Source organism: Emys orbicularis, chromosome 3 (assembly GCF_028017835.1).
Source record: "Emys orbicularis isolate rEmyOrb1 chromosome 3, rEmyOrb1.hap1, whole genome shotgun sequence".
NCBI lineage: Eukaryota > Metazoa > Chordata > Testudines > Emydidae > Emys > Emys orbicularis.
In genome coordinates, this window is record NC_088685.1 from 45,783,890 (window position 1) to 45,796,125 (window position 12,236).

The 12,236-nt window shown below is 43.3% G+C and overlaps 1 protein-coding gene across 1 annotated transcript in view; it reads right to left on the reverse strand.

Moving 5' to 3' along the window:
* The window catches only part of CSMD1 (CUB and Sushi multiple domains 1), a 1,638,713-nt gene that overhangs the window by 1,435,158 nt on the left and 191,319 nt on the right, over positions 1–12,236 (reverse strand). The window contains exon 3 of the mRNA XM_065401391.1: positions 8,668–8,780. Coding sequence (XP_065257463.1) covers positions 8,668–8,780 — 113 coding nt within the window. The remainder of the gene's footprint in view (positions 1–8,667; positions 8,781–12,236) is intronic.

The following is a 12,236-nucleotide window of genomic DNA, read 5'->3' on the forward strand; positions in this document are numbered from 1 at the left end:
TCTGGTCCATTGCCACTAGATGCTATTGTCAAATACACTAACAATCAATGACAAAGTCTAAGCTAAGTTATGCAGCTCCAGACAATATTTATTAAAAATACCTGTACTTTTTTTTACTACAGTGTTGGTATTGATTTTGATTCTACTCACGCATAAGAAGAAACCTAAAAAAGGCAGAGTTTCCCCTTTGAAAGGGGAAGACTAGAGCCACATTATACTGTCTGCTGGAGACTCACTGAAGAATATGGGAACTATCTGTCTTAATTTTTATGACTGTATATGCATATACATCCATGGGCTGGCTAAAAGGTAATAAGGGACAAATCCTGCAAGGATTGAATGTAGACCAAAGTCAGTTGTTTGATGCTCATATGGACAATACCAGAAGTGTAATCTGGAAAGATTACCTCTGACACCCTCTAGAGAAATGCATAAAACAGTCTGGTCAGGTTCAGTTGCCATGCTCAAAACCCCTGGAGATCTTTGGATGGGAACTCTGAGCAAAGAGACTTTGGAATGGATAGAAAGACTATCTGTGACTTAAGGGCAGAGAGAGAGAGAGAGAGAGAGATTGACTGGGTAGACCAGTGGTCGGCAACCTTTCAGAAGTGATGTGCCAAGTCTTCATTTATTCACTCTGATTTAAGGTTTCGTGTGCCAGTAATACATTTTAACATTTTTAGAAGGTCTCTTTCTATAAGTCTATAATATATAATTAAACTATTGTATGTAAAGTAAATAAGGTTTTTAAAATGTTTAAGAAGCTTCATTTAAAATTAAATTAAAATGCAGAGCCCCCCGGACCGGTGGCCAGGACCCAGGCAGTGTGAGTGCCACTGAAAATCAGCTCGCGTGCCGCCTTCGGCACACATGCCATAGGTTGCCTACCCCTGGGGTAGACAGACAGTCTGGGAGGCAGCAGTTGCAGAGGGGAACCTGGGTTAAATGGAACCTGCTTAAACTGGCAAAAAAGGCTAAATTTAGATAAGACAGTATGCGTTTAAGCTTTTGTTATTTTAACCCTGTTCTTTCTGCTTGTGATAGTCCTATGGACAAATACATCATACTCTGTTTTGGACAAGCTCTTTTCTGTACCTGCATTTAATTTTGGGTCAGAGCTCCCAGAGAGGATTCCTTACCAGAGGCTAAATCCAGTGTGTCAGGTGGAGGTAATATGCTTGCTAAACATGGGTGCTATCACCAGGCAATCCAGTCAACAATAGCATGAACTGTGGGGTTCTACTCTTGGGAGAAGTGCAGGTGCAGCCGTGTCACTTGGAAAGGGTGTCCACAGGAAAGAGTGGCCAAATGTACAGTCCATCTATTGTGTTAATTTTGAGAGAATAAATGGGCCCAGTAAGTCAAAGATGCTAACATGACCTTGTCCCTGTACAACACTAAACAGCTAAACTTGGTTCAACGTTTTGAGTATACACAACTCAGCCTGCTTAGTCCCATGACAAGCACATCAGTTATTTGCTTTCCCGTAGTTAGGCTTACAACTTGCGGACCTAGTAGGCCTACCAATGAATGCAATGGCAAACCATGACAGTCATATTGGCATTCAAGCTTCTGGTCTCCTCTCAGTGGGTTCATGTGAAGTCCAAACAAACAAACAAAAAAAAACCCATATGATCTCCAAAGGAAACAAATCTTTTTTGATGCTTGTGAGGGCCCACTGAGTAAATTTAAGGAAAAAGGAACATTCCTGGCCCCGCACAGTCCCTAGTGAGACTGGAGTCCCTAGAAAAAAAGAAAAAAAATGAAATATAGGGACTCAGCAGTGGGAAAGTGGGGGTAACAGGCGAAGACAGATAATTCTTCAAAGACATTACCTTGAAACTGGACCACCATCTACTGCTGTTGATGCTGAAAGGATTTATTTATTTATTTATTTGAAGACGCTCCAGGGAAAATACATACGAGGAAATAAGGTGACCTCTTTTATAAAATGTTAATGCTTCACATGAGCAGAAAACTGTGAGAGCTCAAAACAACGGTGCCCTCAGGGGAGTGGAAAGAGGGACAGGGTTTGCACAAGCTCTCATGACGTCAAAGAAAATACACTGTGGCAAGGTGGTGGTCAAGAGGAGATACGAACACATGCCCAATCGAGTATTCCTGGCTTTTTGTTGTGCATTTTTTTTTTTTTAAGCATTTAACATTTCTACATGACAAAATACATTTGGAATTTCAACTGAGGTAGGTTAAAAATCTCTAGCTCATTTTAAGCTTCTGATGTTTGCTACTTAGTGGCAGTAAACAGTGTAGCATAATGTAAGATAAAGTAACATGATCATTTCATCTGACAAATGATAAGGAACAGAGAACTTGAAATTAATTTTTTTCTTTCTTGATGCATTTTGTGTACTGAACATACATTGGGTATTCTGAACAAATGCATGGCAGGGAATTCTCAGATTAGTAGATTGATGGTGTGCCATGTCACTGGAAAGTGTGATGAGGTTTACAGACCCGATACTGAACCAGGGCCTTAGGGAATAGAGCAATACACGTCTAGAGAGGCCCCACCCCTGAACAGGTACAGGACATGCTCGTAGTGGAGAAATAGTTTAAAAGGACACTGGTAGGCCAGGGAAAGTGGGGAAGGAGTTGCAGGATGCACCAGGAAGCAAGGCTGATACTAGGAGCTGTGATAGGAGTGTGTACACCTTATTAAGGCTCCTCTAGCAGTGGGGATCTCGATTTCCCCCTTGGGGATCTGAAAGCCTTAACAGAGACTGCTTTGACAGGACATTAAGAGTATGTCTACACTGCAATAAAAGACTAGTAGCATGGCCATGGCTGGCCTGGGTCAGCTCACTAGATAGAAACTTCCCCAATGAAAATTCCATTTCCTAGATTTGAGGTAAGGTCTTGGATTCAATTTATGACCTTAAGCTCCAGTAAATGGTAATGGTAAAATGCCAGCCAACATATGTATAATTCATAGAGTTTTTTATAGTTTTGCTTAAATAATTTACAAAAAAATTCTGCAAATTACTATTTCTGAAATTTCACAGACTTTTGCATATATATACCCATTCATCTGATGTGAACTTCCTCTACTTCAACAATAATTCTGGCAAATAACAACTAGTCCATAATACTGTCTGCAACAGATTAGAGTGCTCAAGTGCTCAATGCAAGATCTTGAAAGATTACCATAGTTACTGATATTCAAAAATATATAGAAAAAAGAATTCTGGTGTCAAATAATCTAGTTTTAAATAAATATGTAACCTTGCAATCTGTTGAGCGGATCAAGTTTCGTTCTTAGCAGAAAACAACAACTGAATTCTGGCTACATGACCACTCAGATCTCTTTATTCACAATCCTAGATGACTTTTGCCAGTGGATTCAGTGTGCAAAGTCCTCAGTTGGTATAGGGTAAGTATAGATGGCTCATGTGTCCCCCTCCCTTGCTCAGAAGTGTGAAGGGTGCAAAGGAGGAGAGAGGTGAGACGGAGGCATGGCTGGAGTAGGCTGCACTCAGCTACTGTTACCTCATGGATGATCCCATCGTGACCACTGCCATCTGGCACAGGTATGGTAGCACCCAGACACAGAATTAAGAAGAAGAAACCTGCTCCCTGACAGCATCCCCTCTGTTGTGCAAAGTGGAAACTAGTGTAGTAGAAAATCTTGTTGAATTGAGCTACAGTAATGCAAAATTGACATGAGATCTGAACCAGTGTTACCAAAATACGCTAGCTCTTCCACATGATAAATATTTTAAAAGCTTACTTTAAAGATAGTTTTATTATTTAAGGAACTATAGCTTAATCAATCTATTGTAAACTGATTTGATTTTTTAATTGTATGAGTGTAACACTTAGGGGCTAATTCAGATTAAATTTCTTATTCAAATGAAAGTGGGGGGAAATGCTAGCTTTGCAGTTGCACACTGTGCAACTTCCCAGAATGTGGAAAGTTCATGAAAATAAATTCTTCCACCCTTCTACTTCTACTTCACTGCTCCTGATATTTGAATTCTTCAGAACCTTCCTCTTCATCTGCAGCCATGAAACAAGGGAGAGGTCAACAGCATTAATCTGGAATAACTCCCCTGATGAAAAGCCCATTTTTTCTGGCTCCAAAGTTCTTTGAAAACCTGTTTGTTACCTTAGTATTATTCAGGATACATCTATTCTCTATTGATGAATTTCTCCCTTTGAATGTTGTTCCTGACTGACCAATATTCAATTAATAAGGAAGAACTTACTCCCAATGTATGATGTATAAGGGAGTGCCCTAAATATGCTGCGAAGAAGCCCCTGTTGCCACTCTCAGGAGCCTAAATGCCAAGTATATCAATCTGTCTAGCCTGAGTTAGGAACTGTCAGACGTCCCAGGGAAATCCACAAAACTCCTAATTGTTGATAAATCTTCTCCCTAGCTATTGCTATATAGGTTTCTTGTGACTTATACACTTTGCACCTTTTTACACTGGAGAGTGGCAATCATCACTTTGTCTGAGGGCACGTCTACACTACAGCGTTACATCAGTGCAGCTGCACCCATGCAGCTGCACTGCTGTGGAACGTCTGGTGAAGACGTGCTATGCTAACAGGAGAGCGCTCTCCCATTGGTATAATTACTCCACCTCAGCGAGAAGCAGAAGCTATGTCGGCAGGAGGCACTCTCCTGCTGACATAGCACCGGTGTGGACAGCGTGAAACTTGCATTGCTTGGGAGGGAGGGGGAGATTTTTCACACCCCTGAGCGACGTAAATTAGATTGACTTAAGCCAGGGGTGGGCAAATTACGGCTTGCAGGTCGGATCTGGCCCTTGAGGGCTTTGGATCCGGCCCGCGGGATTGCCTCCTGTGGTGCTGCGGGCCACACGCCGCTTTCAGAAGCGGCCGGCACCACTTCCCTGCGTCCCCAGGCGGGGGGGAGGAGGGGGCAGAGGGCTCTGTGCATTGCCCTTGCCTCCAGGCACCGCCCCCCGCAGCTCCCATTGTCCGGGAATGGGGAACCGCGGCCAATGGGAGCTTCAGGGGAGGTACCTGGAGGCGCGGCAAGGGCAGCGCATGCGGAGCCCTTTGCTCGCCCTCCCCCAGGTGCCGCAGCGCTTCCTGGAATGGCACGGCGTGGGGCCAGGGCAGGCAGGCAGGGAGCCTGCCCTAGCCCCGGTGCGCGCCGCTGCCACCCCAGAGCAGCTTTAGGTAAGCGGCGCTGGGCCGGAACCCGAACCCCGCCTGCACCCCGCCCCCCAACTCCCTGCCCTGAACCCCCTGCCTGCACCTCGCACCCCTCCTGCACCCAACTCCCTGCCCTGATACCCCTCATACACCCCGCAGCCCAACACCCTGCCATGAACCCCCTCGTACACCCCGCACCTCTTCTGCCCCCAAACCCCGGCCCTGAGCCCCCTCGTGCACCCCGCACCCTTTCTGCACCGCGACCCCCTGCCCTGAGCCCCCTGCTGCACCCTGCACCTGATCCCCTACCGCACCTCGCACCCCTCCTGCATCCCAACTCCCTGCCTGAGCCCCCTCGTACACTCCACACGCCTCCTGCACCCCAACCCCCTGCCCTGAACCCCCTGCCTGCACCTCGCACCCCTCCTGCCCCCAACTCCCTGCCCTGATACCCCTCATACACCCCGCACCCCAACCCCCTGCCATGAACCCCCTCGTACACCCTGCACCTCTCCTGCAACCCAACCCCTGCCCTGAGCCCCCTCGTGCACCCCGCACCCTTCCTGCACCGCAACCCCCTGCCCTGAGCCCCCTGCTGCACCCTGCACCCCATCCCCTGCCGCACCTCGCACCCCTCCTGCATCCCAACTTCCTGCCTGAGCCCCCTTGTACACTCCGCACGCCTCCTGCACCCCAACCCCCTGCCCTGAGCCCCCTGCTGCACCCTGCACCCCTGTGCACACCAGCCCCCTGCCACACCCCACACCCCTCCTGCACCCCAACCTCATGCCCTGAGTCCCCTGTGGCACCCCGCACCCCTCCTGCACCCAACCCCCTGCCCTGAGCCCCCTGCTGCACCCCGCACCCCTCCTGCACCCAACCCCCCTGCCCTGAGTCCCCTCCCGCAGTCCGCACCCCTCCTGCACCCCTGCCCTGAGCCCCCTCCTGCACTCTGCACCCCTCCTGAACCCCAACCCCCTTCCCTGAGCCCCCTCATATATCCCGCACCCCTCCTCTGCCCCAATCCCTTGCCCTGAGCCTCTTGCTGAACACCGCACCCCCTCCCACACCCGGCACTCCCTCCCGCACCCCAACCTCCTGCCCCGGCCCTGCATACAATTTCCCCACCCAGATGTAGCCCTCGGCTCAAAAAGTTTGCCCACCCCTGACTTAAGCAGTAGTGCAGACCTCATGAACTGTCCCATTTTTTACAGCAATACATTTAAAAGACTATAATTTTGCTTAACCAGTGAGCGGCGCCATCTATGTCAGTGTTAATTACATCCCTTCCTACCAGGGTTTTAAAAGAAAATAGGCCAGCAAGTAGTATAATTATATTACAGCCTAGGGCTCTGTGTATCTTTTCCTTGCAGACAATCAAGAGAAGTTCCTTTGAATAGTCTATTATGTCTCAACTGGAAAAGCAGAGAGCATAGTTTTCATGCAAGGATGAGATAGGCTCTCATGTGCAGCTACTGGATGGGGAGGTATTCAAAGATCTACTTGCAGCTGAGGCAACCATGGCATAGCTCCTATTTTTGACGTTTTTATTTGACTCCCCTAGAAAAGTTCCTGACATGGGCCATAAGGATGTGTCTAGTCTTTTACCCTCTAAAATTTCTTACTATGATTAATACTGGTACAGCTGTACTAGTGAGATCCATGCGGGGAATGCTAGTGTAGAAAGGTGGCTGGATCATCTAATCCAGTTTAGAGCTAGCCCAGGTAAAATGGTGATTAAAGTGCTGATGATTGATAGTACCTTATTTACACTAGTGCCCCCAGCTACCAATAAAACTGCACCAGGGATTAATTTTAGCTAAAAGAAATTTAGTGTAGACTAGGCCTCTAATTCAACTCGCAGGACTCAAACACCAAATAAAATTCATTCTAGTATCCCCCAGCTATCAATAGAGTAACCACAGCTGGACATCTGAAACAAAACTGAAGACTTCACGCTATTGCTCAGATAGTACACTGTCACAGCAACAAAACCTTAGATAACACTTTTGAAAATTCCACCCAGAATTAATCACAAGGTGTCTAATTAATATGGGAAAGTTATGTACTAGTCTAGGAGAGAGAGTGAAATATTACTAGTCAATAGGTAATATAATGAAGTCTACCATAAATGCACAGAATAAATGCTCCAGGGTTATCAAACTTTTGAATAAGAATTATGTAAAATTTTCAAAAATGTCTAAGTAACTTATAAACCTAAATCAACAGGATTTAGGCACATTTGAAAACAAAAAAAAACTATCCATTGTGAATAACTAAAATTATCCAACCACACTTGGAAAGAATAGACCAAGGCCAAATTCCTAAGGCCAAGCCATTTCTGAGCTATGTTCACACAAAGCAAAGGTAAAAATCAGACTTTTCATACTGTAGTAGCTGATAAATAACTTATTGTCCCAAATGTTTCTGAAATTTCATAGATTCATAGATATCCTATCTCCTAGAACTGGAAGGGACCTTGAAAGGTCATCAAGTCCAGCCCCCTGCCTTCACTAGCAGGACCAAGTACTGATTTTGCCCTAGATTCCTAAGTGGCCCCCTCAAGGATTGAACTCACAACTCTGGGTTTAGCAGGCCAATGCTCAAACCACTGAGCTATCCCTCCCCATAAATTCCTCTGTCAGAAGTCTAAACTTGTTAAATTGCAGGAAGCCTGGCTTCATATTTGCAAAATTGGATTGGGAGAAAGGGGTCCAAAACCAAGCTTGTCACAACTTTAACTATGTAGAAGTATTTACACTAAAAATTAATAATTCAACTCAGTATTATAAGTGATTTACTATATACCACAGAATCTGATAACATCCTCAAAATGTAGGATGAAGAAATCAAAAGAGGAGTATTATCCTTCCTGTAAGCTTCAAAGCTATTATATCAATATTACTACTCCTGCTTTAAGAGCCTAAAACTTAAGTACATATTAGATAATGGCAGACATGAAGTTCTTGGTCCTACCTTGTCTACAAATGCAGAATTCTTAAACTTGTTTATCATCTTTCACATTGATTCCTTTGTTATTTGTCTCATTTTTTTCAAATATCAAAGCCATTCAGTTTCTAAATGTGAGCATTTATCCATAAGCAAAGATTCTCATACTAATTCTCAAGATCAAATTAGTATCCAGACCATGTATTTTATATCCCACAGCCAGCATTTAAAAAAGGTTTTCAGAAGTAATTGTTGAAGACAAAAAAAAAATATCAAATTTTTAAAATTCATATAATTCAGGACCCATTTTTGGAACCATCAACTCAAACCGGTATGGATTCAAGCACTCAATTTCACCATTGATTGTATGCACAATTTAAAAATAAAGACTACGTCCATGAATGACATGCTGGAATACAGAAAAGTCACAGTATATTTGTAGTTTTGGATTCAAGGTCTCAACAGGGGACACTGAGGTCAAACCAACAGTTCAAAACAAACCCATTTCAAAATGAGGTCCTGCAATAATTCTCCAAGTAACTTCCAAGGATAAAAACAGGCAGATCTTACCTTCGTAGATAGCCTTGAAACCTTGAGCACTCACAGCAAAGTCTGTGGTGAAACAAAGTGTGAGGATAGATCCTGTGCTCACAATAGATGATGGCAGCTGAAATCCAGACAACCTGCACAAATAAAAGCCCCCACAAATGTTATAAATAATAAAAATAAATATAAGCAGTAGTTTTAAAATTAATGATAACTTGGAATCTCTCATGATGTTTCTGTGTATAATACCACTGTGATGATATAGCCAGACATTTGGAATGCCAACATTTTATATTTATACTATTGCTGGAGTATCCTAAAGACTCCTTGAAAATACTAACACATAGTATTAAGCATGGCCAACTTCTAGAGAATTTATGTTCTTTTCTTTCACCTATGGATTCTCACCAGGAATACCGGAAGAATCTCCGTACCATTTTTTAAAGAACAGAAGTTATTATATTTCATTCTTTTCCTCCCTCCCACATTCATTCCTCTTCTAATGCACTTTGTTTCTTTCCCAAACCATTCTCTGACTTCCACGCCACACAACCATGTGCCTTAAATCCCCACTTCACTCACCCCATTAAAGTCCATCCTATACCCATGTCTCACCTCGGGCACTCGTTCTAGCTATTGTAATTTAACTGTGATTGGGGAAAAGGGCCTAGTCTGAGGGAGGAGAGCTGTTGAGAATAGGGCTGGGCTGGTGAGCAGAAGAACTGTAAATTAACACAGTATTTAAATAGTCTGGGAGTTCCTTCCTATCCAACTCCCAATCAAAAGAAGAGAAAACCTATTATCTGACTCCCAGAGAGCCCGCAATAGCAGGCAGTCATCTCTCTCTCTCTCTCTCTCTCTCTCTCTTTTGCAGTCTAAGAAAAACAGAGGGATAGTAAGTGGGGAGCCAGGGATTCTTCCCTTTTCTTTCTCTCCACACATCAAGGTTGTAGGACTCCTCTTGCCCTTCTACTTTCTTGGAAGAGGCTGGAGTTTTAGTCTGGTGAGTGAGTGGGAACTCACTAGTGCAGACTGAGCTAGTGGAAATCAAAGCTTCTGCTCAGCTGGGCACTGAGCTTGCAGTACCTGCCAGGTAACAGCACAGTCCGGTTGTCCAGCAGCCCATTCTTAGCCTACTGATTGCCCCTCCAATTATCCACCAGCACCCCAAAACAAGTATTCAAAAATAGAATCTTTCACTGTATCCATTTGGGGACACCCGTCTATTGAGACTACAGAGACCATCTGTCTATATATCTAGGTTCTTTTAGTGTGCCCCTTGCCATACTATTCATTGATTTTGCAGTCACAGATTTTTCTGTGTCTTGTGCAGTTGTGGTCATATTGCTAGTAATATTGCTTAATAAATAAATTGCTTAATAAATAAATACATAAATTTTAACATGATTGTTCAGTGAAATCAATTCTGACTAACACAGCTAAAGAAATTAAGTATAATGCTGCAAAACATTAATAAAAACAAACATTGGGAACAAAGACATAATAGAGACAAGTCTTAGATTCCCTTAATACAGGGAAAAAGTAGTGCACACAAGTCATAGCTCTAGATGTACTTCAAATTTTTGTCATATTTTAAGACACATTTTGGATAAATATTCTAAAGTATTCTTTCCTCTTAATACATATGCTAAATAATACCAACAACATTATGTAAGTTTGTATTCTTGGCGGTTTACTTGCTTCACCTATAGAAGTCAGCTTGGTAGAAAGTTAATAGAACAGTCATTTTATGACTTTAGATATCATGCCTTGTGTCTCTTGTGTAATTAGCCTTCACATCTTCTTATGAATATCAGTATTTAACTTAAGCTTGCTACCAAGTAGCAACTCTTTACATTCATTTTGAGAACTAAGGGCTGCTCACCAATACCAATATTTTGATATTGATAAAGACCAAATAAAGGATGAAAAAATGACTAAAACTTTTTTTTGCCATCATTTTTATATTCTAAAACACTAAGGAACATATTTCACTGTCATACTCACTTCATGGCAGGTTAGGAACATAAGAATAGCCATACTGGGTCATATCAAAGGCCCATCTAGCCCAGTATCCTGTCTTCCGACAGTGGCCAATGCCAGGTGCCCCAGAGGGAATGAACAGAACAGGTAATCATCAAGTGATTTATCCTCTGTCACCCATTCTCAGCATATGGCAAACAGAGGCTAGGGACACCATCCCTGCCCATCCTGACTAATAGCCATTGATGAAGGAAATCTTAGAAAAGTAAAATGCAAAGACTCGGTTACTCAAAATTAGTGCTATGCTAAGGCTAGATGATGTGATAATTTCTAGCTTGTGCAAAAGAGGCTTGATTCAACTGTCAATGAAATCGGAACAAAGGATTCCATCGACTTCAAAGGAGCTGGACTGAGCATCATCCCACCACCCTCTGTTCAACACCCATCTTAAGAAATGTACTCTTTCTGCAGCCTTCTGGCAGTAATCCACCATAAAAAACAAATGTTTATATATTTTTAAAAATCAGTGAGAGTGAGCAGCTGGGTGGTTAACTGCACTTTGTGCCTTTGAAAGTCTCCCCATGACTTTTTCAGTAATGGATTTCATAGTTCTGTCATAGCTTAATACATAGTTAATAATACATGGACAGAGAGAAACAAAGCTGTGATAACATTGCATCTCTCTAGTACTAATGCACTGTGGGAGAGGCAAAATGGGGCTCAGTTGGGGCCACCCTCCCATGCAGCACCCCAGGCCCAGAACTGTTCAGGGGAGATCCCAGCTTCAGGCCTACTTGGAGCCATGAGACATTTTGCCCCTCTCACAGCCCTATGGGCTTTTGGAAAGAAATTGCAGGGAGAAGCCAGCCAGAGACAGAGCCAGCACAAGGCAGCTGCAGAAAACAGTTCAAGCAGGGACTGATGGACACTGGTGATGTCATCATACTATTTTGATGGTCTCCAGCACTCCTCCATTTAATAATAATAAATGGAGACATACCTATCTCATAGAACTGGAAGGGACTCTGAAAGGTCATTGAGTCCAGCCCCCTGCCTTCACTAGCAGGACCAAGTACTGATTTTGCTGCCCCACATCCCTAAACGGCCCCCTCAAGGATTGAACTCACAACACTGGGTTTAGCAGGCCAATGCTCAAACCACTGAGCTATCCCCTCCCCTCTTTATCTTTCCATCTAGCTAATCCCCTCCTAAAATAAACCCACTGAAAGAATGTATATAACAAATGGAAACCAAAACTAAAATGGAACTAACATGATGTTTGCTACCATCACATTGTTCACTCTCTTGTATATTCTCTTTCCTTCCCCTACTCTTTCTCTTCCTTATGTAGATTGGAAGCTCTTTGGGGGTAGAGATTGTTTCTTGTTTTATGTAATAAACTTGATAAGTAATAACAATTATAATAGTACTAGAGCACACTGTCATGACTACAATACAATTCTTTTTTATTGTTTGGAAATTTATTTTTGATCTGGTGCACTGGTCTTTCCCTTTTGTGCAAAACAGTTAAAGTTTTATTTTAGAGTTTTGGCACCAATTCCCCACAAGAATTATTGTCAGTATGATGAATAGCTTGTGGATCAAATTTA